A 22,527-nucleotide genomic window follows, 5' to 3' on the forward strand; every position below is an offset into this window, starting at 1 on the left:
TTTTTGACACAATTCGAGAAGTCGACCCAAAAATCAGAAATTTAAATGTTACAAAACAAAGGAAGAATTCAGATTTGTGGTAATACAAAACATCAATTTTGAAGGTTGATTTTCATTTGAATTTCATAAACTCAAGTATTCTTGAGTACAAGGCGAATTTTATAACTTATGAATTATTATATTTTATAAGTAGGTACTTATTTCATCTGAGTAGTGTTTCCATAGAAACTGTTATCTCCTAAATGAGTCTTAAGAGCATTGTTACACAGGTTTTATAGGCTTATTATGACTTTCCATGAAAATACAATTATCTGTCAAATAAGAGCTTTTGACAGGTTATATGTTTGTTTAGTAAAGATTTTGAAAGGTATCTGTATGTTGTTTCCGATATTTATTATTATAGAGATAACTTAAACTTATCTGTGAAATATCAGGACCATATTTGATGTGATTCATATACCTATTTGCTGATAATATGATATCGCAGTCTGTTGTTACGTGATTCAAAAAAGATCCAATGCTAATTTTAATTTGAATAAATAAATATTATTTACGTTAATAAATAGTGAGAAGATTTTAATAAATGCTCCTAATTAAGATAAGAAGAAGTAAATAAGTCAAGAAGACTCTTCGCTCCGTAAGAGACTAAAAATTTCAAGGATAGAAGTTCCTTTTCCATAAAAGCTTCTATGTATATAGGTCGTAAAGTTGATAATGGTTTGCGTATCACCAGTAGTGATTCGCTTCTAAATAAATAACAAATCCAAATGTAAATCTTAGTTTACGTTAGTAGAATCACGTCTACATAATATCACGAGTTCCCAAAATGATCGATTCGGGAGTTATCGGAGACCCTGCCACCAAGAGGGGGTCATGGCCTAAGATATCTATTATATTTTATATAAGAATATAATATAATAAACGGTGTAGATCGTCATCAAGCAACGTAGGAAGTAAGTATGGGCAAAATGTTGTGATAGGTTGTCGATTTTTGGGCATTATCGTATTATACTTGCTAGTTTTTATCTCCTTCTTGAGGCACTGGTTTCCTTATAAGCTTTTCAGTCATAAATAGTTGTAGATTAAATATTTTTTGTCATTTTTATTCTCTGAACAGTTATTGATGAAGATTTTAAATGCACAGAAATGACAAGTGTATCTACAAGCCCGATTAACAAAGTTAGATTTAGGGAAATATAAAATTAAGGTGAAGCACGTCAGTGGTTTTAATAAATTCATAAATTTGATGGTAGCAGGAAAACAATAAGCATTAAGTATATTTTAAATTCACATAACCGCATTCATAAATTAAAATTACCTTATAATTAACGATCTTCATACAGATAACCATCGCCCGGAACATAATGTAAGCATCAAAATTCAAGTACTATGAGCGCAGACGTTAGGTATTGTCCTATATAACCTCCAAATGACCTGATGGCTGACCTTGGATGGCAAGGTCCATCCGGAGTCGTTGAGCCTTTCGGTTAGAAAATTGACGAAATCACTTGAACGGTAATTACAAGGGATATTGAGGAGATGGTCTAGGAAATCGGATTGGTAATGATCGAATTTGACATGTTTCTAACTAGCATACACTTAAGGATACAAGACACGGATGTGGTGTCTTTTACAGATATTGATATAGCCCTGAAGTATGCAATTCTGTAGATGTTAACGAAGTTAAAGCTAATAATTATTTATTAGTTCTACAAACCGATATTATTAACTTAAGAAAATGCAGAAAATATAGATTTTAATTTACCAAAATATTTAATTCCGTATTAGTTGATTAGGTTGTTTAAAGTTAATAAACATCGAAAGGTGTATCTACTAAACTTGAACCTTCTATTATATTATCATAACACAGATAAAGATGGATGAAATAAAACCGCTAATTAGTCAATTACGAAAGATTACGGCCAGCTAAATGTTTCTCATAAGATATTTATGACCTTATACTTTTGCAGTCAGATTGTTGATTCTTATTAGCCAAATAGGCGATGGAAAGTAGTATATTCGACAACTTCATAATGGCCTTGAATCTGATATTTTCGATCGACAGTCATCATAACTTAAATTATGCCCAAGAGATTTGTTCAAATCTCGAAAATATATATGAGGAAGCAAAAACGATTACGTAAACAATCTCAGAGTGTACTCGAACACTGAATTATATTTTAACATTGCTCGTGAGTACTCTCGAAATAAAGTGGATATTCAAATTGATTCGAATAATATACCTACACCATATAATAATGTCTAGTTAGAAATAAGTGTCGAATAAGGAAGTACTCAGCACGAATACATTAAACAAATTCGTTGCCGAAATAAAGAGTATGATCTGATGATAAAACGCTGTACGCGGAACCACGTTTGCTGCGTGATCTTCACAACGATTATAATAACGAACAATGCTAAGCCGAATATTAAAGATGACGTCAAAGCAGACGAAAACTTCCGAAGCGTTCAAGGATTGTAATGATTAATTTATCTAATTGTAAGTAAGTATCTAACCTTTTCCTCCTGAAGGCTCTGTCCACCGTTTTCCGATAGAGGCGTGGATGGAGCGCTGTATCCCTTCGGTCCCTCGTCGTGCGGCGTCATCTGTCTGTGGACGTCGTTCTCTTGGTCGTTGTGACCTCTCAAGTCTTGGAGACCATTCTTAAATTCAGATAATCTTAAAACGGACGGCTTAATTTCTGGTATATCGTCGGGATGCTCGTATCGCCGCAAGTCTGTGAGGTTCGCGGCGAGATGCCTGTGCGTGTCCAATGGCGGAGGCACGCCTATAGATCTGAGATGCTCTATACTTCTATGGATATGCGAGTAATTGTCAACAGGTATTTCTGCCATTAGCGGCGAGTTGTGGTAGTCCAGGCCCCCGCCGTCCGGCCTGTAATCGATTGTCCTTCCTTCCATCATCTTTTTGGCTTGTATAAATTTCTATCTAAGTACTTAAAAAATTCGGTATCTACGGTTTGGCACTATCTTATAAATATATTCTGTTTCGATATCTTGGTATTCTCGCTTGTCATGGAATAATTCGAGATCTCCCGTTTTACAACTGAAAAGAATTACATCATGTATTTTCTCAAAAAATAAAAAATAAATATTTTATCCGAAATGTTGTGTATTTTTAAATATGCAGAGTACAATTGCGAAGGAAATGTTTTAGGGTGATTGCGATTTAATTTGAAAAGTTGTCGGACGACTCAATCCGGTTGTTTGTCTATTTAAAACTAGATTTAAAGAGTGAAAAAAGCTGCGTTTTTTTTCTGAAGCAGGTGACGAGCAGTCGCGTAGGTTGTGTCAATGATCTAGCTCCCCTAGCCCACATGCCATATCGAATAAGGCTTTGATAATCACATTGCATGTACAGACGCGTTAACAGGTTGCGATTTATTCTTCAATTATAAATAATAAAATTCAAGTATGATCAATGTGTTTTATACATCGATATTCGATTTATTACCTCTCAAACGTCGATTTAGCGAATGATGATCGTAAATTTTTATTTGTGCTTTATAAAACTGTATGTCCATGAACATTCTACTCGGTATTTATTTTAAATTTCATTAGCGTTTAAAGGATTAACTAATTTAAGTTTAAAAGCTTTTTAATTGCCTTTTTTGTTTACGCTTGTGTTGCAGACTGTACTCGTAATGCCCGCCATACACGCCTGTCAAAGATAATAATTGCGCGCATAGAATACAAGAACAGGTTGTTGTGCGGGTGAATTTTACGATTTAAACGAATCGCAACCTTATCTTCTAAACTATAAAGCTTCAGGTTTTTATTGTGGGCGTTAAATAATATTACAGGTAATTTGGTGATGCTTTGTACTTGGGCCCCACAGATTATATTAGAGTTAGAGATTTATACAGGTTTTAGTAGGAAGTTCTTTAGATAATTATTATTAGCCGTTTATAAGGCGGTAATAAACTCATTAGGAGGGAAACTAATTATTGTATATTTTTATTTAATAATTGTTCCTGCCATGTTAAATAAAACTTTTTAAATATTTTTCAAGAAACTATTTTGAATGAAACAAAATAAGTTTCTTAAATTTTATGACTAAATACCTAACTAGTTATTTTTTATTTATAAGTGTTTGTGAATTTTTAAATCGCAAATAAAAAACATTCATGATAAAAATAATAATCTAGATAGTACCTATTATTTAAAATATTTCGCTACAAATTTAAAAATATATTTTTAAAATTTTATTATTAAAAATGATTAAGTAATTTTTTAGCATTTTGTGCAGGTACGTAATCTGACTAAAAACTAAATAAAATAAATTTAATTAATCAGTAGGAATAATTACTTTTTGTATTTTTTTCGAGTAATTAATTTTTTTTTTCATAATATCTATTGTACTCATGCATATTTTAATAAAAAACATAAATAGTAGCACAAACGAAACATCAACAACATTTCGAATAATCGTGAAAAAAATAAATTAGAAACGGTTCCCCCATGATTAAGTAGTCGTTATCATTAAATAAATAAACTTTAAAGTACGTGAAATACATTCAGTCGTATTTCCGTATTTGTTGTCTGGCTTTCAAGGTCAGCCTTGACGGGACCTCACCCAAAGTTGCCGACTTATCGAGGGATCAGGGAGGTGTTATGTAAAATCTCCCTAAGCCCCCTCAAGGGGGAACCGAAGCATAATTAATTAAAAAATAAACGTACCTCTCACTTATCGAAAAATCTTTAAAACACCAACTATATCACCATAATAAATCACAGTTTGTTCCTATCTATAATGTCACTAAATATCACATAATACAGGTAACACTAATGTCACAACACGTAAGGCAACTGTCCGCGGCGTTATCGCCAAAATATATATAAAAATCCACGTGCTCCCGAAAAATAAACATTTAAAAAAGGCCGGCAACAAAAACGAGCGTGCCGACCGACCCTGGAGTAAAATTATGAATGCCGGGCGTCGTTACTAGGATCCAAATTACCAGATTTTTTCGCTCTCAATATTTTTGTGTGTTAGTGTTTTTATTTGGTGTATATGTGGGTAAATCCACACGTGATTCGCGCCGTCCTTCTCTCGCGCACGGATTTGCGCGTGCACCGGCTTGCAGTACGAGCGGATCAACACATGTGCTCCTAGCCGGCGTCTTCGAGCCAACGCTGCCTCGGACGACAACAAATGTTAAATACAAAACGGCCGCTCGAACGCCTTTAGACCGACGCGGCAAAAACGAGACTGAAATTCAGATCTATAGTAGAAAAAGTGAACTACACCGAACGAGGGGTACACTAACACATCAAATGAAAAAAATCACACGGACGCCAACATCGACAGCGGAGCTTAAAAAATCGGAGTGGGGATCCGTCCGCACCGCTCGCTCGCCTAACCGCATCTCGCTCTGGCCGCGTGAGGCCGCGCGCACACAGACGAGCGGTGGTTAAGCGAAAAAAATGTGTACACATTTTTTTATTATTCACGATTTTTATGTGTGTAAGTGGGCTCGGTGCGAGCGCGACGGCAGAGGTCCTGCGGCCTTAACTCCCCGGGCGGGAGGGAGACGGGGCGAGTCGCCACGTGCTCGTCTCTCGGTATTAATTAATAATAATTAAAATGGCTACAAGACCGGCGATACGAGATACTGTTCGGTAGACGATTTTTTGGCTGAGCTTTTTCCTTTTTTGCGGAGCTTTTTGCGAAATCGTCGAGATCGAGGCGTACGACGATTGAGGGAATTAATGAAAAAATATATTTGCCTGATTGACACATAATTTCGTGAGAAATACGCGCAGAGAGTCGCGCCGAATAAAAAAACCAAGGACGCCGCGCGAAAAAGAAGTTATTGATTAAAACAGGGCTTGTCATTGACCAGACTTAAATAGGGGTTGTTAATATTATGCAGCGGTGATCCGGCAGCAACGATCTTATAAAACACCGTGACATTACAGAAGCAAGTTTAATCATCGAACTTTATCGCTGTTTTGCGACGAGTTCTTTATTATGATAAATTTTTATTGGATTTTAAAATATTTGCATTAATTTGAGAAGCATCAAAAGCTATAGCATTACTACGATCACTTTTTAAATAAATGGTATCGATATAATGTAATGAACAAAAGCTTATTTTGCGCGAATAGAAAATGCATAAACATAATCTATAAACGGTCAAGCAGATGTCCAAACGGCTATTGAACTCATAGGGGATGTCCATGATAATGGGGTGAAGAATAAAAGATTTTATTTGACATTATATTAGATACATGCTATGGACAAATTTGAATAATGCAAACGTGGCCACTGGCCACCAAATAAAAAAAAATACTAAATAAAACTTTTTTTTAATGTGTCGACCACAGGTGTCGACAATCGTTCAAACAACTAGGTTGTTAACCCGTAGATACCTGGATGTGGCTGCTTAAAGTATAATAACATTAAATTTATTTTTTATTTACCGTGCCGTGTAATAAATAAAACAGGTACATCAAATTAGATAAATATTAAATATTTTTTAATAAAAATTTAAAAGCTAAACTTCTTTGGTATATTATATCCCAACTTAAGTATAAACTTTCTGTATTAGTTCACTTATATAACTTTCGCATAGATATACAACAGTTCAAATGTATTGAGATAAAATTACACAAAAATAGATATAATTAAAATAATAATATTTAAAAAAAAACTAAAAAACACGCTTGTTATAGAAAACCGAACTAAAAAATAGAAATTTTTTATCAAATTAGTGTATTGTCATCGGTCCTCAATAAATCTACAAAGTTTGAACGAAATCTGGCCGTTTAAAGTGGGTCAAAATCGCGCCCAAAGAAGTCGGTTACAAACATACAGGTGAAGCTAATATAAAGCGTGTAATAAAAATATTATTTTTAGTCGTATCTTAGTGTCATTGACATAATATTATTATAGCGTGTTAAAGATTGGAAGCTGAGTATCCACATAATTAATTTAGGTAAAAAAAAAAATAAATAAAACGAATAAATAAATAAACAAATTTTATAAATAAAAAATTTTTAAAATAATAAATAAACGAATTTTATAAACGAATATTCCTTTAACTAATCTAATATAACAAATATATATAAAAGTAAGTACGTCTATCTGATTGATTACTATCTCGCCAAAACCACTAGATGTACACATAGAAGGTGAAACTTTTAACATATTTTAAGATAGCCTTTGTGGCTAAAACAAAAGTTTTAGGCCGTGGCCACACAGACAGGCGGATTACCGCCTAAAGCTTATTCAGTCACCAAGCCAGTAGGCAAGTAATATGAACGATAATTTTGTAACCCATTCACTGCACGCAAGGTATTTGGCTAGCTTATAGCCAAAATGTAAGTAAGCCGCCTGTCAGTGCAGCCACGGCCTTATGGATGAAAAAGTACATGGAAAGTCTAAGGAACGGCTGTTGCGACGTAAAGTGCAAGCAGAGCCGCAACTGGAAGCTAGTTAATTAGAATATAATTATATCTAACACAAGGAAATTGTAAAACTTTACTTTTTACTTTTTCAATGGTGAATATTATTCGGCAAAAATTATTAAGTAATATCTTAATACTTATCAGACAAATTCCCTTATTAAGTACATATATTCAAAGCTCAAAGAACTAGTAAAAGAAAGCAAGAATATAAATCGAATAGTCACTTTAATATCCATTAAAAAGTTTTTTTTTTTCATAATTAGTAATCAAGTGTACTATGAATTAAATTTACACTGAAAATGTTACCTTTTTGAACGATAAAACTTAAAATAATAATAAAGATTCAGAAATAATAAAATGCCGGCATTTCTTCAAACAGAGCATTGACGATGAGTTATTGAACAATTGCTGTGTTAAAAAATATCATAAAATCGAAAGTCAAACTATTGTTTTAAATTTTTATGGATGAGGTGGTAAAGTTACTTACTACTTTTGCTTTTCATAAAATATCAGTCTCTGTAAGCATTTTTTTCCTACCTACCTACTACACCCTCATAAAAGGGGTACTATAATATCATAATAGTAAAGCAGTTTAACATGGGGTCATTTTCAGTCAAACACCATACAATTGAATCCAATTAATTAATTAATAGGAAACTTCTGTTAAAAGTTAATGTTCATACTTATATTATAATATTATGTCTGTTTTCTTCGCGAAATGTCGGGTTATTACGGGTAAATAGTTATTGCTTGATCGGGGTATCTATGTATAATTGCCTATTATTTCGTCAATGTTGAATTCATAAAAGTAAACTATTAATTTATATTACACTAGCGGTCCGCCCCGGCTTCGCCCGTGGTACATATTTCGCAATAAAAGTTAGCCTATGTTCTTTCTCAGAGTCTAAAGATTATCTGTGCCAAATTTCATCAAAATCGGTCCAGTAGTTTATGCGTGAAAACCATACATACATACATACAAACCTTTCCTCTTTATAATATTAGTAATTAGTATAGACTACTATGCATTTTAGTTATCTACATCTTACTTCGAACAAATTGCGAGAAGAGTCAATCCACTAAACGCAGACGATGTCACCGACCATGTTAAATAATATATTAACTGACAATAATCGTAAACATATTAAAAATTAACAGATAAAAATTGAATAATTATCTTTGTCATTATAAAATATAAAAGAAAAGAAAAATAGAGCTGTAATTAAGGATCGTTTTTGGGGAAGTCTGTAAAAAGTAAAAAAAGTAGACAATTCCTAGTATAGAAAAAAAACTGACTGACAAGTTAACACAGCTCCTGTAAAAAAGTATTGCATGAAAGATGTGTAGTTTTTTACGTCACAGTTGGTAAAAAACAATACAATAGCATAATAAAAATGAATTCACTTTCGTTAGAACTCATAATTGTGAGGGTTGTCAAAATTCAATTTCATCCGTCCTTGAAAGTTATTTAATTGTAAATAGGGTTGACGACAATAAGTTTTTTTAGATTATATTCACCTGTATTGGGTGCGGAAGTGGGAAGTAGATAAGATTATTGTGCTAAGTCTTCAGGTGAATATATTATAATAAAAGGTTGTACAACTTTTATTTAAATTTCTATATTGGTTGAATAATTCCTCCCACAAAAATGTTTGTGAGATTGTTGATTGGAATTTAAAAGCGAGAGCTTAAAGCTATTTCCATAACTTTAAAGCTTTATCTATCAATTTTTTCCATTTTTTTGTTGATTTGCTGTATTAACAAAATAATCACGAAGATAGACAAAGCTAATGTTCTCCATACTAATAATAAGTCCCTTTGTTTGAAGGACATCTTGGGCCATCAAATGGTTTTCAAATTAGGTATTAGGTATAAACTATTAATAAGTCTAGAAAACCATTCAGACGTCTAGTTAGCCGTTTGATCCTAAGTAATTGTGCCAGTTCTATGACCTATACTTAATTTCTCGAAAGATCCATTATCTCAATTTCTAAGCTCAATTTACTAACCTGTATTTTTGGGACTATAATCGATTTAATCAAGTGAAACATAATATTGCTTTACATTGACGCTTTTCTTCCTGCTCTTTATAAAAATATGGTTAGCACGCGTCGATGTATGGTTTACAAAGTCATAATGTAAACATACGATGAGGAGTTTAATATGTGGTAAAGGTTAGTATCCAATTATTTAAAATGCACTGAAACGGAATTTCGGCTATAGTTCAGTGGTTAGTGTCTATAAAGACCAGTTTTAAAGGATTCAATGCCAAATTGTATTATAACTTACCTATCAAATTTAATATTATTTTGCACTAGACTTACGGATTCTGATTTAACCGGGATAAAAAATAGCCTCCTGAATAGTATAGCTTTCTGTTAGTGAAAAGACTTCTTGATTTTTATATTGGAAAAAATTATGCTAAGTCTGGTTGGTGCGAATCGAACCATATCGTAAAATATACGAATATTTGTATGCTTAGCCTACCAAATTGATGTAGCAGATTTAATAATACAGGAAGATTAGGGAAATACTGTAAGTTTATAATTATTTTGACACGTGAGTGTAGTCGTGGTATGAAGCTAGTGATATTTCAAACAATTGTCAAACATTATGTTGTTTCCTATCCTAAGGTCAATTTTTTGCTCCAAAATACTTCAAATAAAAGGTAGCGATCAATGCTTTGTATTTTAAAAAACCGGCCAAGTGCGAGTCGGGCTCGCGCACAAAGGGTTCCGTAGCAGCAAATATAATAAATTACAGTTAAATCAACCTATCTCAAAAACTATAAGAGATACTTTGATCAAACCAAAAATCGTTGAAAGAGTTAATTAGCATGCATCACCTCTATTTTTTTTAGAATTTTATACCCCGTAGTTATAAAAATAGAGGGGGGGGGACATACTTTTTACGACTTTGAGAGCTGATATCTCAAAAACCGTTCACTTTAAGAAAAATGTTTTTTAGAAAACTTTATATCATTTTAAAAGACCTTTCCATTGATACCCCACACGGGTATGTACATCGAAAAAAAAAATTTCATCCCTCAGTTACATGTATGGGGGGCCCCACCCCCAATTCTTTTTTTTACTATTTAGTGTCATATTTTTGTAGCGGTTCATACAACACATATTCCCATCAAATTTCATCACTGTAGTACTTATAGTTTCCGAGTAAATCGGCTGTGACAGACGGACAGACGGACAGACGGACAGACGGACATGACGAAACTATAAGGGTTCCGTTTTTGCCATTTTGGCTACGGAACCCTAAAAATCAATTGCAAAGAATTATATTGCTTATTTTAACTTTCTCTTTTAACTTTTTGTAAGACAGTAAAAACGCTTCTTTTTAGCTCCCGTTTTTGTTTTAGAGTTGCGTGGCAATAAAGTAATAAAATATTGAAGATTCCCTTTCAAAAAAAATATGTTCCGATTTTATGATTTTCAAGGATATTATTTAAAAAAAATAGGTTTGGTGTATTTGTTAATAGGTTGTTCATAGTAGAAGAAAAATTCACGTATAAAATCTACACTTGAGGGCTATGCTATGAACTACCACACTGCAAAATGTGGTCTGGATCACCTTATCTTTCAATCTGTGAAACTTGAGACCATAAATTATTTTACAGTCTTATAGTTACTACACCATTAAACACATATAATAATATGTTCCTTAAACCGCTGAGATTTCGTACCTTCGTACTTAAACTTCAATATTTTCTTGAATTATTATACAGAACCTTCATACAAATTCCTATAATCACACTTGTCTTTATCATTTGGCACCAAAGGAGTATCGGATATTACAAAACAAACACTGGAATCAAAAACACCGCACCTGGTTTAATATTTTTTGTTATTTCCTATCGTTCATAGAGTTCCTGTCCAATTTTGGGCGCCATTAAAATGCACCTTCATATTATTGTAAACAAATTTAGTTTTTTTAAACAAAAAATGAGTGTAAAGGATTGGTCTTTTGGGCATATGGTGTGGGTAAAGCTTTATATTTTTTAAGTGACTATGAAATTAATGGTATTTAAGCGACTTTCACAAAAATAGTCGAAATTGTAGAGTGATAATAAACGAATGAAGCTTTCTGTGGCTCTAACGATTGGCTCAGAATAGCAAATCAAAAGAAGTCGTAAATCTTTTTCTTTATCTAGATGGGATCTTTATAAATGCTATCATTAGGAAATATGTATAACTGTTATTAAATATATGTAATGAATAATGTCGACTCGTTCTTTAATAATTGTTTTTCTGATATATTTTAGTAGTGCTATAAACGTTTATCCATTATTCTTAGATTCCTAGGCTAGATAGTTCCTTCTTCTAATTAAAATTTATCTATTCCCTATTCTAAATTGAAATAACGTGGAACGAATACAGCTATTCTTCTAATCTCCGCAAAAATCTTTCCAAGTGGTCATATTCAATTAAGTGTCTCGAAGTCAATTTCGAAATCGTCAGTAAAATCTATAACAGCATCCGTAGTCCATCCATCGCACAGCTTGACGCCAACACCAGCTTTTGTGTCTACAACCGACCCTTATTTTTTCATCATCCCTTAGAAATGTTCAAATTTCTTTACCTGCTCACCCTTATCTGCCATTTAACATATATGCCTGTTGTGATTCAAGGAAATATCAATCTTATCTCTTAGTGCTAGAGTGTCATTTACCTTGACAGATTGAGCACTTACGTTCTATAGATTCGACATTGCAACTGCAACATCTTGAATACTACCCCCTAATTCTTAATGGCATATTTTCGCATAATTAGCTAAGCAATTTTTAATTTTATCACTCGCACTTAAGGATTGTTTTTCTTTATAAATGTTGATTATCTAAAAGTTGGTTTATGGCAAATACGAATGGATTTGCCAAGAGGTTTCCCGTAGATTTGGAATTTATTACGATGATGGTGCACCATGCGACGTTTTAGTACTTTTTAAATAAAATGTAAGATTTATTTTGTCAGTGGACGTAGGGATGTTTGAAAGATGTCCAGACGTTAATTTATGTTTAAACTTAGGCTTGAGAAAGCTAGGATTTTATATACAGTTGTTCTCGTTTGTTTGTCGTGATATAATTTGCACAAAATTAATACAGTAAATTAGGTAATTGTACATACACCATAAAATAAATAAACAACTTAAAAACCCCATTATATTCTTACCTAACTCTTGAAAATTAATTTATAATTATATCAGCACAGAATTTCTGAAATTAGATTTTCTGGAATTATTTATTACGCATTTATTTATTCCATACATTGAAAAAAATGCTATATACCTAAAGTTATACCATTGCGTGTATAATAATTTGAACAATACAATGCCAAATCAGTAGCATTTCACAAGGGCTATTAAATAACATAAAGAAATGCGTTTCGTGGGATATTTTTTGTTAAATTCGTCACTTTTTAGGAAATTCTCTGGCACTTGTGAATGTATTGAAATTCTTTTGTTGTATTATAATATTTTTGAGTTAGGTTTTCGTAGCTTATATTTTATGGTATTTTAGACGTAGGTAGTCTCAATAATAAATAATAATCTATTTAATTGTATTTATTCGTTTAGAAAGTAAATAAGTAAAATGGAATAAATATATCGTGTGAAAAAAATATACCGGCCGAATTGATAACCTCCTCCTTTTTTTGAAGTCGGTTAAAAAACGTAATTTTCGATCTAATGTAAAGACGAACGTTATAAGTTATAACTACATATTAATAGATAACTAAAATAATAAATAGTAGGAATTAAATTTATTTTTGTCTTTAAATTCTTAAATAGAATTTGACAATGATTGAATTTTAATTATAGTTTAGAATTTAAAATGTAATGCTCATTGTGAAGACAATGAAACAATTCTGAATAAATTACGTTTTAATATAAATTTGTTTGGGTAATTTATGTTTAAACATGAGTATTCTATATTGTCTATTAGTTCATAATTTGGATGGATTAATAGTTACTTAATACCTAATGTATTTTTAAGTTAATATGTATACCTACTTTAAATTTAGCTTTTCATATTTCTTTCATTATTTATATTATAACAACTTGATATAAAATACGACAATCTTCATATAATATTTCGAACTCAATACGTCAATCCATACTAGAATATTATAAATGCGAAAGTAACTCTGTCTGTCTGTCTGTTACTCAATCACGCCTAAACTACTGAACCAATTTGCATGAAATTTGCATCGGAAATTTGGTATGGAGATATTTTGATACCCGAGAAAGGACATAGGCTACCTTTTATTGCGAAATATGTACCACGGGCGAAGCCGGGGCGGACCTCTAGTTTGTTATAAAAATTCGTACATCACGTAAGTACGTAAATTCTATAAAGTATCATATTCCCACATACCTCATTTTCAAAGCTATCACTCCCACCAAATCAATCACATATCGTTCATCATACTTGTGTAACAAGATAATCGTACATTCACGCACACACACAAACTTGAAAGTCACGGCCACTGCGTAACTACCGTGTACTATTGTTACTTCCTCTTTTTATTTACCGCCAAAATTTAAGACTAGATTACTAAGGAATTGGAGTTTTAACGGATTTAAATCGCGGTCTAGTTTATCAAGGAATTAGGGTTTTAACAGTTAAATCGGGATTTTAACTTTGGGCCTGAAACGACTATCACAATATAGTGTTAGTAAGATGGGTTAAGTATAAGTAGTGTAATCACTAATCAATAAGTCATTTAGATTCGTTAAAGGATGTGTAATCCTATTAATATTTATTAACTTTCACATTTATAATGTGAAAGTTTGTATGAATGTATGGATGTAAGGATGTATGGATGTTTGTTACTCTTTCACGTAAAAACTACTGAACCGATTACAATGAAATTTAGCACACATATAGAGGGTAACTTGGATTAACACATAGGATAGGTTTTATCCCGGAAATCCCACGGGAACGGGAACTATGCGGGTTTATCTTTGAAAATGCGGGCGAAGCCGCGGGCGGAAAGCTAGTTTCTAAATATAGGTACATATATCATACTAGCTTACCGCCCACGGCTTCGCCCGCGTTTTCAAAGAAAAACCTGCGTATCTCCCGTTCCCGTGGGATTCCCGGGATGAAACCTAGCCTATGTGTTAATCCAAGTTACCCTCTATAGGTGTGCTAAATTTTATTGAAATCGGTCCAGTAGTTTATGCGTGAAAACCATACATACATACATAATTACAAACCTTTCCTCTAATATTAGTATAGATTTACTATCATATCTACTAGTACCTACTTATAACAAAGGCAAAACATCTTATTAGTGAAGTAACCTCTAGTTACATACCAATACCGCGGTTTATCGTGTTGAGCTGTTAGTTAAAAATAATATTGCAGTTAATAGGTTCATGAATTAATTTAAAAAATTGAAAGTTAGTACTTGTTTAACGAAAAAGTTTAATTCTAAAGACATCTTCAAATGGTATTATAATAAATAAATCGCGCTTTTCATCCGTTTTAAATTTCCAGAAGGATACGATTATTTTGGTCATCACTTTATTAAAAAATAAATACTTATTGGGTACTGAGTACCTATACAACTAAAAATCTCGATGGCCTTCGTCTTAGATGTATGGCGGAGTTTTTGTGCACAGTATCTAATTATTATTATTTATCTGTGCTGTTGCTAGGAAACGCGGCGCGGAGGTGTTATTAATTCAACTACATAATATGTTATTAAATAATTGGAATGTTAGTACATCTTTGTGATAAATACTTTATTTCTGGTGTCTTAAGATTAAATTGTTAAGAATTGAAAAACTGTTGTTTTTGGGGACTTCGGTTAAATATTGTTTGTCGTTCTTTTATGTGATATGAATTCGTAGTGTGGGTGGAAGATGTGTGTTGGTCTGTCAGTCAAAACCTACGGAATACATTTCGTAGAATTTCATATGTAAATAGATTAATTATTATAATGGCAAAATATGATAAAAACAATATTGAATGAAAACTGGTTATGGAAAATTTAATTCCATATGCACGTTATGTATATTCATTTTGATATAGTTACATTACATATTATGTATTTTATTTTAATGTTTATTTAGGTCCCTGCTTAATTATTATGAATATTCATTTAATTTTTGATTGTTGAGAATCAAGAAGTAGGTAAGTATGCGAAAAATAATGCAGTTTCGAAAAATAATGCAATTTAAAACTAAATCGCCAAATTTTTAATCATCAACCCTTTAACCAATCAAAATAAATAAAAAAGTGTAAACATTATAAGAAACACCTTACATAACAGAGCAAGTTTGTAAAAAAATACAGCAAAAAGCCCCCTCACAATGCTAGTGAATATTTTTTCACATTTACAAAAATGCTAGAATCTGCGCGCGCGCATAGTCAGGTAGACGAGCCTGGGGATTGCAGGTAGAAAAAATCTTTTGATGTTAAAAAAAAAAGGTTCCTTATACAATCCACCCTCTATACGCCTACGATTTTTGAATGTAGTGGGAATAGATAATTTTGATATTTTAATAAATTGACATGGTACTTAGGAGTAGTTTTTGAGAGAAATACCTACTTAATTCAATAAATCGTAGGAAATTTTTGAAGTAAATAAATATTTTGTTGAAATATGTTATTTACAAAAATATGCGTAGGTAGTTACCTAAAGTATGTAGCGTAGGTAGTAACTTAAAGTAGATTTTGTAGAATATAAACAACCTATAATACACATAAATTACATTTTTGAGTTTCAAGGTTTTCGTCTTATATTTATTTACTATTACTTATTCGAAAAAAGAAGATAATTTAAATTAATGAATTCTAATCAAATGCGTTTTTACTTTTTATAGACATTTAAAAAACCTACCTACGACATGATATGTTTACTTGAATACTTTTCTGTGTTCAAAAGTAACTTTTCATTTAAATAGTTGGTTTATTTTAGTTTGTTAACGCTTTGGTTTTACATAAAAATTATAAAAAAGCAAGTATCAAACAAGAAAAGCCATCTATTTTTGCGAGGGTGGGAACAGTATGAAACCTCTGCATCCCTGCGCGCACGCATTAACACACACACGCACACAAGATTTATCTTCCACACAATGTGTTTGTAAGTGTAAAATTGCATTTTGTCTCGAATGCTACGAAACTTCTGGAGATAAGTTTTGTGTCTTGAATTTATTCTTTAGTTAATATTCTGCTCGTAATATAAACGTTTATTTATGTCTTGTATACTAAATCACGCAAAAATACTGGACTAATTTAGATAAAACTAGAAATAGATATTTAATAATTAAATCAAAATAGGTACATTCTGTCTAGTTAAAATCGGACCGAATTTATTATATGTACTTTAAAATTTTAATACATTTTCGGAAACCACTTTTAGGTGTAAACTCAAACAAAACTCTTTCAATACCTAATAAAAATACCAAAATGGATATAGTAAATATCACTTTCAAATATGGCGTTTCGACGAAAACAATAATAATAAAAATTTATGGTGTGAATTACCAGTTGTTATTGATAGATTTTAATAAATATTTTCTGAGGTCATATAATCTAAATGTTTTGATAAGAAGTATAATCTAATATCTATGTAGCGTCTTTCCAAACTATACAAGGCCAGTACGCAACGGTGTGAAACTAATCACGTATAGTTTGGAAATAACTTTTTTACAAAGTTCTTCCAATCTATACAACAGCAGTACGCAAATACTCGTGTATACTTTGTAGTGAAGTAAGTAAGAATAGCGCTCCAAAATATACAGCGCCAGTACGCATGCGGACTAATCGTGTATGTTTCGGAGTAAGCGCGGCGTCTTTCCATTGCTCGCGCTTATATTATTGTATTGCTGTTTTGAAATCTATTATTAAAATGCATGTGTATTGTGTATATAATGTTGCGTACTGATCGTATATTTTTTGTATCGAGGATGCTTGTGTCTTCGTTCCCGACTATACTGCACGACTTACAATTGACAATAGTGCTAAAATGTAAGAATCTAATAAGTCCAGAAGAAGACGGTTGCGAGGCGACGGCTATTTTTGTGTAGTTAAAAAAATCACGAACCTAACCTAACCCATAGGTAACCCTTATATCTGTTACCTATTTATTTTTCTAAGCTCACCTAATAATATTTTTATTCCATATTTTACTGAATCAATCAAGAAGAATAAAAGTAGATAGATATAGCTTTACAAGTCTTTGATTGCCTACGCCTATTTATTATTTCGCTCAAGCGTAAGTGGTGTAGTAGATATATTTAGTTATATTTTGCGTACTGATCGTGTATAGTTTGGAACGAAGAAGCAAGAATCCGTGTTACAAAGTATACACGATCAGTACGCAAACTTCGTGTATATTTTGTAACTAGCTGTGCCCGCGACTTCGTCCGCGTGGAATAGTGACTGCATAGTAGTTACTACTTAACACACAATTATTGAGTAAACACGTCTTGAAACACGTACTATCATATACAACTAAATTATAAGTACTTACACATTATTATAAAGTTAAGAAATAAAATAAATAATAACACAAAAGAACTGTTAGTAAAATTTATTACTAAACTGAGCTAGGTATAAAACTTAGGTACAGAAGAGTTCAAAATTTCCAGGATGTGGTTATTCTCCCGCTCCCATATTCCTTCTACTTTCACAGACTTTCAACTTTTCCCTTTCACCCCTAGTAAATGGCAAAACCGATTTTGATCTAAACCATGTAATCATACCTATATATTATGTACATGTCATATCCTTTCGTTTGGTACCTACTCCATTTGGATTATTTATCCCCACTATCACCCCTAAGGTGCCCTATATGTAATAAACAGATTAACCAATTTTGATAAAACATGACTAATTGTAATTCACACGTCATTTGATATGCCGCTTGATTATATTATTTGACCACATTCGATTATTCATTCCCACTTTTACCGCTATAAATCAATAAATGGATGAACCGATTTTGATTAAATATGCCTCATCATACTTCTCACGTCAGGTCATGCCCTTTCATTTGATATGCCACTTGGGTATATTATTTGACAACTTTTATTCCCACTTTTATATACCTATATCCAATAAATGGATGAACCAATTTTAATAAAATATGTCTTATTGTACTTTACACGTCATGTCTTTCATTAGATAAGTCACTTGAGTATATTTGATAAAATTTATTTATTTATTCCCACTTTTACCCCTATATCAAATAAATGGATGAGCCGATTTTGATAACATTGGACTACTTAATTGTTTCTGACAGGTCATCTTTTTTCATTTGATATATCACTTGGGTATAACAGACAACATTCGTTTTTTTCATTCCCACTTTTACCCCTCTATACAGGGTGTCACACTATTGGTATACTAAGCGCGAAGGGACTTAAAGGTTTGCATACACTGATCATGAAAAAAATACTTAAACAACAAAATTACGTCAAAAATTTTTTGCTAAATTTTTCCTGAAAATCCATGTTTTCTTCTCTGGCTTCGCGCAGCCGGCATATAACTTTTCTCTAATGTGAGCATTTTGTCTATGAAAACATAATCTTAAACGATAGCCCACGTGCTGGTGGCAAAGCTGGGCGGGTCGCTTGTTATGGGTGTACACATAGACTTTTAAGATTTCATCTATTTGAAAAAAAAATGCGTCTGGAATTTTTTAAGTATTTTTTACGTACTCAGCGTATGCAAAACTATAACCTCCTTTGAGCTTAGTATACCAACAGTGGGACACCCTGTATAATAAATGGATGAACCGATTTTGATTAAATACCTATGCCTCATTATACTTCTCACGTCAGGTCATGCCCTTTCATTTGATATGCCACTTAGGTATATTTGACAACTTTTATTGCCACTTTTATCCAATAAATGGATGAACCAATTTTGATAAAATATGTCTTATTGTACTTTACACGTCATGCCTTTCATTAGATACGTCACTTGAGTATATTTGATAAAATTCATTTATTTATTCCCACTTTTACCCCTATATCAAATAAATGGATGAACCGATTTTGATAAAATTTGACTAATTGTTTCTGACATGTCGTCTATTTTCATTTGATATATCACTTGGGTATAACCTACATTAACAACCTACATTAACAACTAACATTCGTTTTTTTCATTCCCACTTACCCCTATATAATATAATAAACAACAGCTCATGTAACAAAAAAACGCATCTAATTGGTATTACCCGTTAGCGAGCTACGGTGGCACAGACAGACACGCAATACACACATAGCGGACATAACACCCCTCTTTTTGCGTCGGGGGTTAAAAATAATACCTACGACATAATTTCAAAGACCTTTTATATAGAAAATTTACCTAGAAGTAACCATAATGCTACATATTTGTGCAGGTTTTAGACTTATGAGCAAAAATCTAAAGAAAGGTCCTTTGACCCCCCCTACTACCCCCTCAGCATAACCACCCCCCCCCCCACGCTTGGGGACTTTCGATATGATCATCTGGACATGTCAAGGAATAACTTTAGCGTATAATTTACGTAATAAAGTAATTCATGTATAGAATGCCTTAGCAAATGTTCGCTGTGATTACTTAAATGGTCATAACTTTTTTATTTATGAACCGATTGACATGAAATAAACACTAAATGTTAAATGAAGCTTACCACAATATATTAGTGAAAACCGCATCTAAATCGGATAAGCCGTTTCTGAGATTAGCGTGTTCAAACATACAGACAAACAGACAAACAGACAAACAGACAAAAATTTTTTTAACAACAGTTTTGGGTTTGGGATCGATTTAGTAATAACCCCTGCTAATTTTTTTTTACATATTTTCATTGTACAGACACCACTTTTCTAGAATTTTATTATATGTATTGATGATGATGACAAACTTAAAAACAGCATTACAAAGTATACACGAGCAGTTTCCTATGGTTGCGTTCTGGCTATGTATAGTTTGTAAATACGCATCTATGTATAATATTAAAATGCAGTGGATCGTCTTCTTTTACGTTTTCAAAATGTTTATTCCACGTATCGTAACTATAGAATAATATTGCGACTGTTTTTGTTTTTACCCAGTTAATATTTTTTTACGATATTAATATGAAATGTAGGTATGTTTTCAAGTGCACTGAAAAACACAGGCGAAGGTGGTCTACTGGGCAATGCTGCTAAATACACTAATGCCGTAAAATAACCTAAAAAACTAAATTAATATTAGCAAAAACGTAAAAAAGAAAAACTTTTATTGACCCTAAATGATGTCGTTCTATTAAGTCGCCGTGAATAATGTTTAAAATTTAAATAATCAAACGTTCGAGTGTCAAACCATAATAAACCTTAATGTTTTAGTATTTTCACAAATTAGTTTACCAAAAAACCGGCGTCCGAATGAATAATAGCTTATACTTTATAGCGTGCGAATAAACTACAATGACGTGTAGAAGATTTACATGTCTCGTGTGATACCAATCCTTTACCATAACCTGACCCAATACATTGACAAAAACAAGCGAACAATCACAAAAACGGACGCTTAAAATTCAAACGCGTGCCAAGAAAAAGTTGTTTGCAAAAACTCATTGTAGACTTTTTTGTTGTTTCTTTTTGCTCCCGTTTCGGGAAAAAACGATGAGATGAGACCGATGGTTACAATAAACTCCGTTAGATGTTTTTGCCCTTCCTCGGGAATGTGGTGTCGTGGACTTTTTACGATTGCATAACGTGGGGTCACTGGATCGGGCATATCATAATTACTTTGATCACCTTGTTGTGAATATTATTGGACTTTTGATTGGTTTAGATTTCTTGAAGTGTATTTTTGTATGATTTTTTGTGATTTTTACGATGTCTATGATGTGTGTGTTTATTGGTCACTTTCCAGTTTTTGATAGCATTATGTATGCTGAACTTTATAACCAGGCGTTTCGATGTTAATTTTATATCTTTCTTGGCTATTATAAAATATAGTTCCACTGTTTCATATATAAATATTATTTTAATGTTTCAATCGAGATTAAAGTATCATTTATGAGGCATAAAGAAACAATTATTTTATTAGCATAATTAAACATTAGCAAAAAATTGATTGAATATTAATATTTAAAATGTCATATCCCCTTTTTTATGACAATATAGGTATGTAATCAATTGAGACTTAAACCAGTCATTAGATTCGAAATTTGAATGTGAATTTTGACAGATGGCTCGCCATCTTTACCAAGATGGCGCTGAGCGGATGCGTAGGCGCAACAGGTGTTGCTATGCGAGTGATTTTTTGAGGTGTTTTTTCCTGTAGGTAATCTGCTATTTGAGATCGATGAGAATTGGGAAGACTATCAAGTCAGTATCGGATTTTACAAGCATGTTTAAGCTTTGGCAGAATTCAATATGGCCCACATATTATTTGAGCAGTTATGACAGAGATTTTTTTAAATATATATTTAATATATGAGTGTAATTTGCATTAGTTAGACGGTAGTTTATTCGTACCTACAGTAAGGAATAAAATTAATTAGCATTTTATTTTTACTCGTACCTAATCTAGAAATGGTTTTTTTTATATACATTAAAAATTAAAATACATTAAAAATGTCCATTAAAAGGTCCATTGAAATGTCAATTTTTAAATAATTTTGAATATGTTACATACATACATAATAAATAACTACTTGATTATATTTGAAGAATTTAGTTAAAGAATGTATTGATTAAAATATTTACCTAATTATGTTTGAATTTAAAATATGTAAAAGTTCATTGTATTATTATTTTACATTTATTAGGAATGTATAATTCCCTATCAGTCCCGAATTTTTATGTCAGTAATAAAGTATGTTCCTCCTTATATCTATCTATACTAATATTATAAAGAGGAAAGGTTTGTATGTATGTATGTATGGTTTTCACGCATAAACTACTGGACCGATTTTGATGAAATTTGGCACAGATAATCTTTAGACCCTGAGAAAGAACATAGGCAACTTTTTATTGCGAAATATTATGTACCACGGGCGAAGCCGGGGCGGACCGCTAGTTATACATATTATAATTTTAAAATATTGTGCTGGCTTTCACAAGTAGGTAGATGTTTAATGTTTT

At 32.2% G+C, this 22,527-nt stretch overlaps 2 protein-coding genes across 4 annotated transcripts in view; both read right to left on the reverse strand.

Annotated features, from left to right (window-relative positions):
* Positions 1-22,527, reverse strand: part of LOC149897881 (zinc finger protein rotund-like) — a 157,985-nt gene that overhangs the window by 24,015 nt on the left and 111,443 nt on the right. The gene's annotated exons all lie outside the window — the stretch shown is intronic.
* Positions 2,491-5,658, reverse strand: LOC149897882 (uncharacterized). The gene is made up of 2 exons (XM_090115666.1): positions 4,702-5,658; positions 2,491-3,067 (listed from the first exon to the last, which is right to left on the reverse strand). Exon 2 carries the CDS (start codon positions 2,923-2,925, stop codon positions 2,491-2,493), a length of 435 nt encoding a protein of 144 aa, XP_089971792.1. The 5' UTR covers positions 2,926-3,067; positions 4,702-5,658.

This window comes from Colias eurytheme, chromosome 24 (assembly GCF_061535395.1).
Source record: "Colias eurytheme isolate Ceu_HAF_F1 chromosome 24, ilColEury1 Martin Lab GWU primary, whole genome shotgun sequence".
Taxonomy (NCBI): Eukaryota; Metazoa; Arthropoda; class Insecta; order Lepidoptera; family Pieridae; genus Colias; species Colias eurytheme.

Excerpts from the sequence above, each read along its gene's own strand:
- LOC149897882 (XM_090115666.1), bottom strand. The coding sequence starts at position 2,925 with ATGATGGAAGGAAGGACAATCGATTACAGGCCGGACGGCGGGGGCCTG.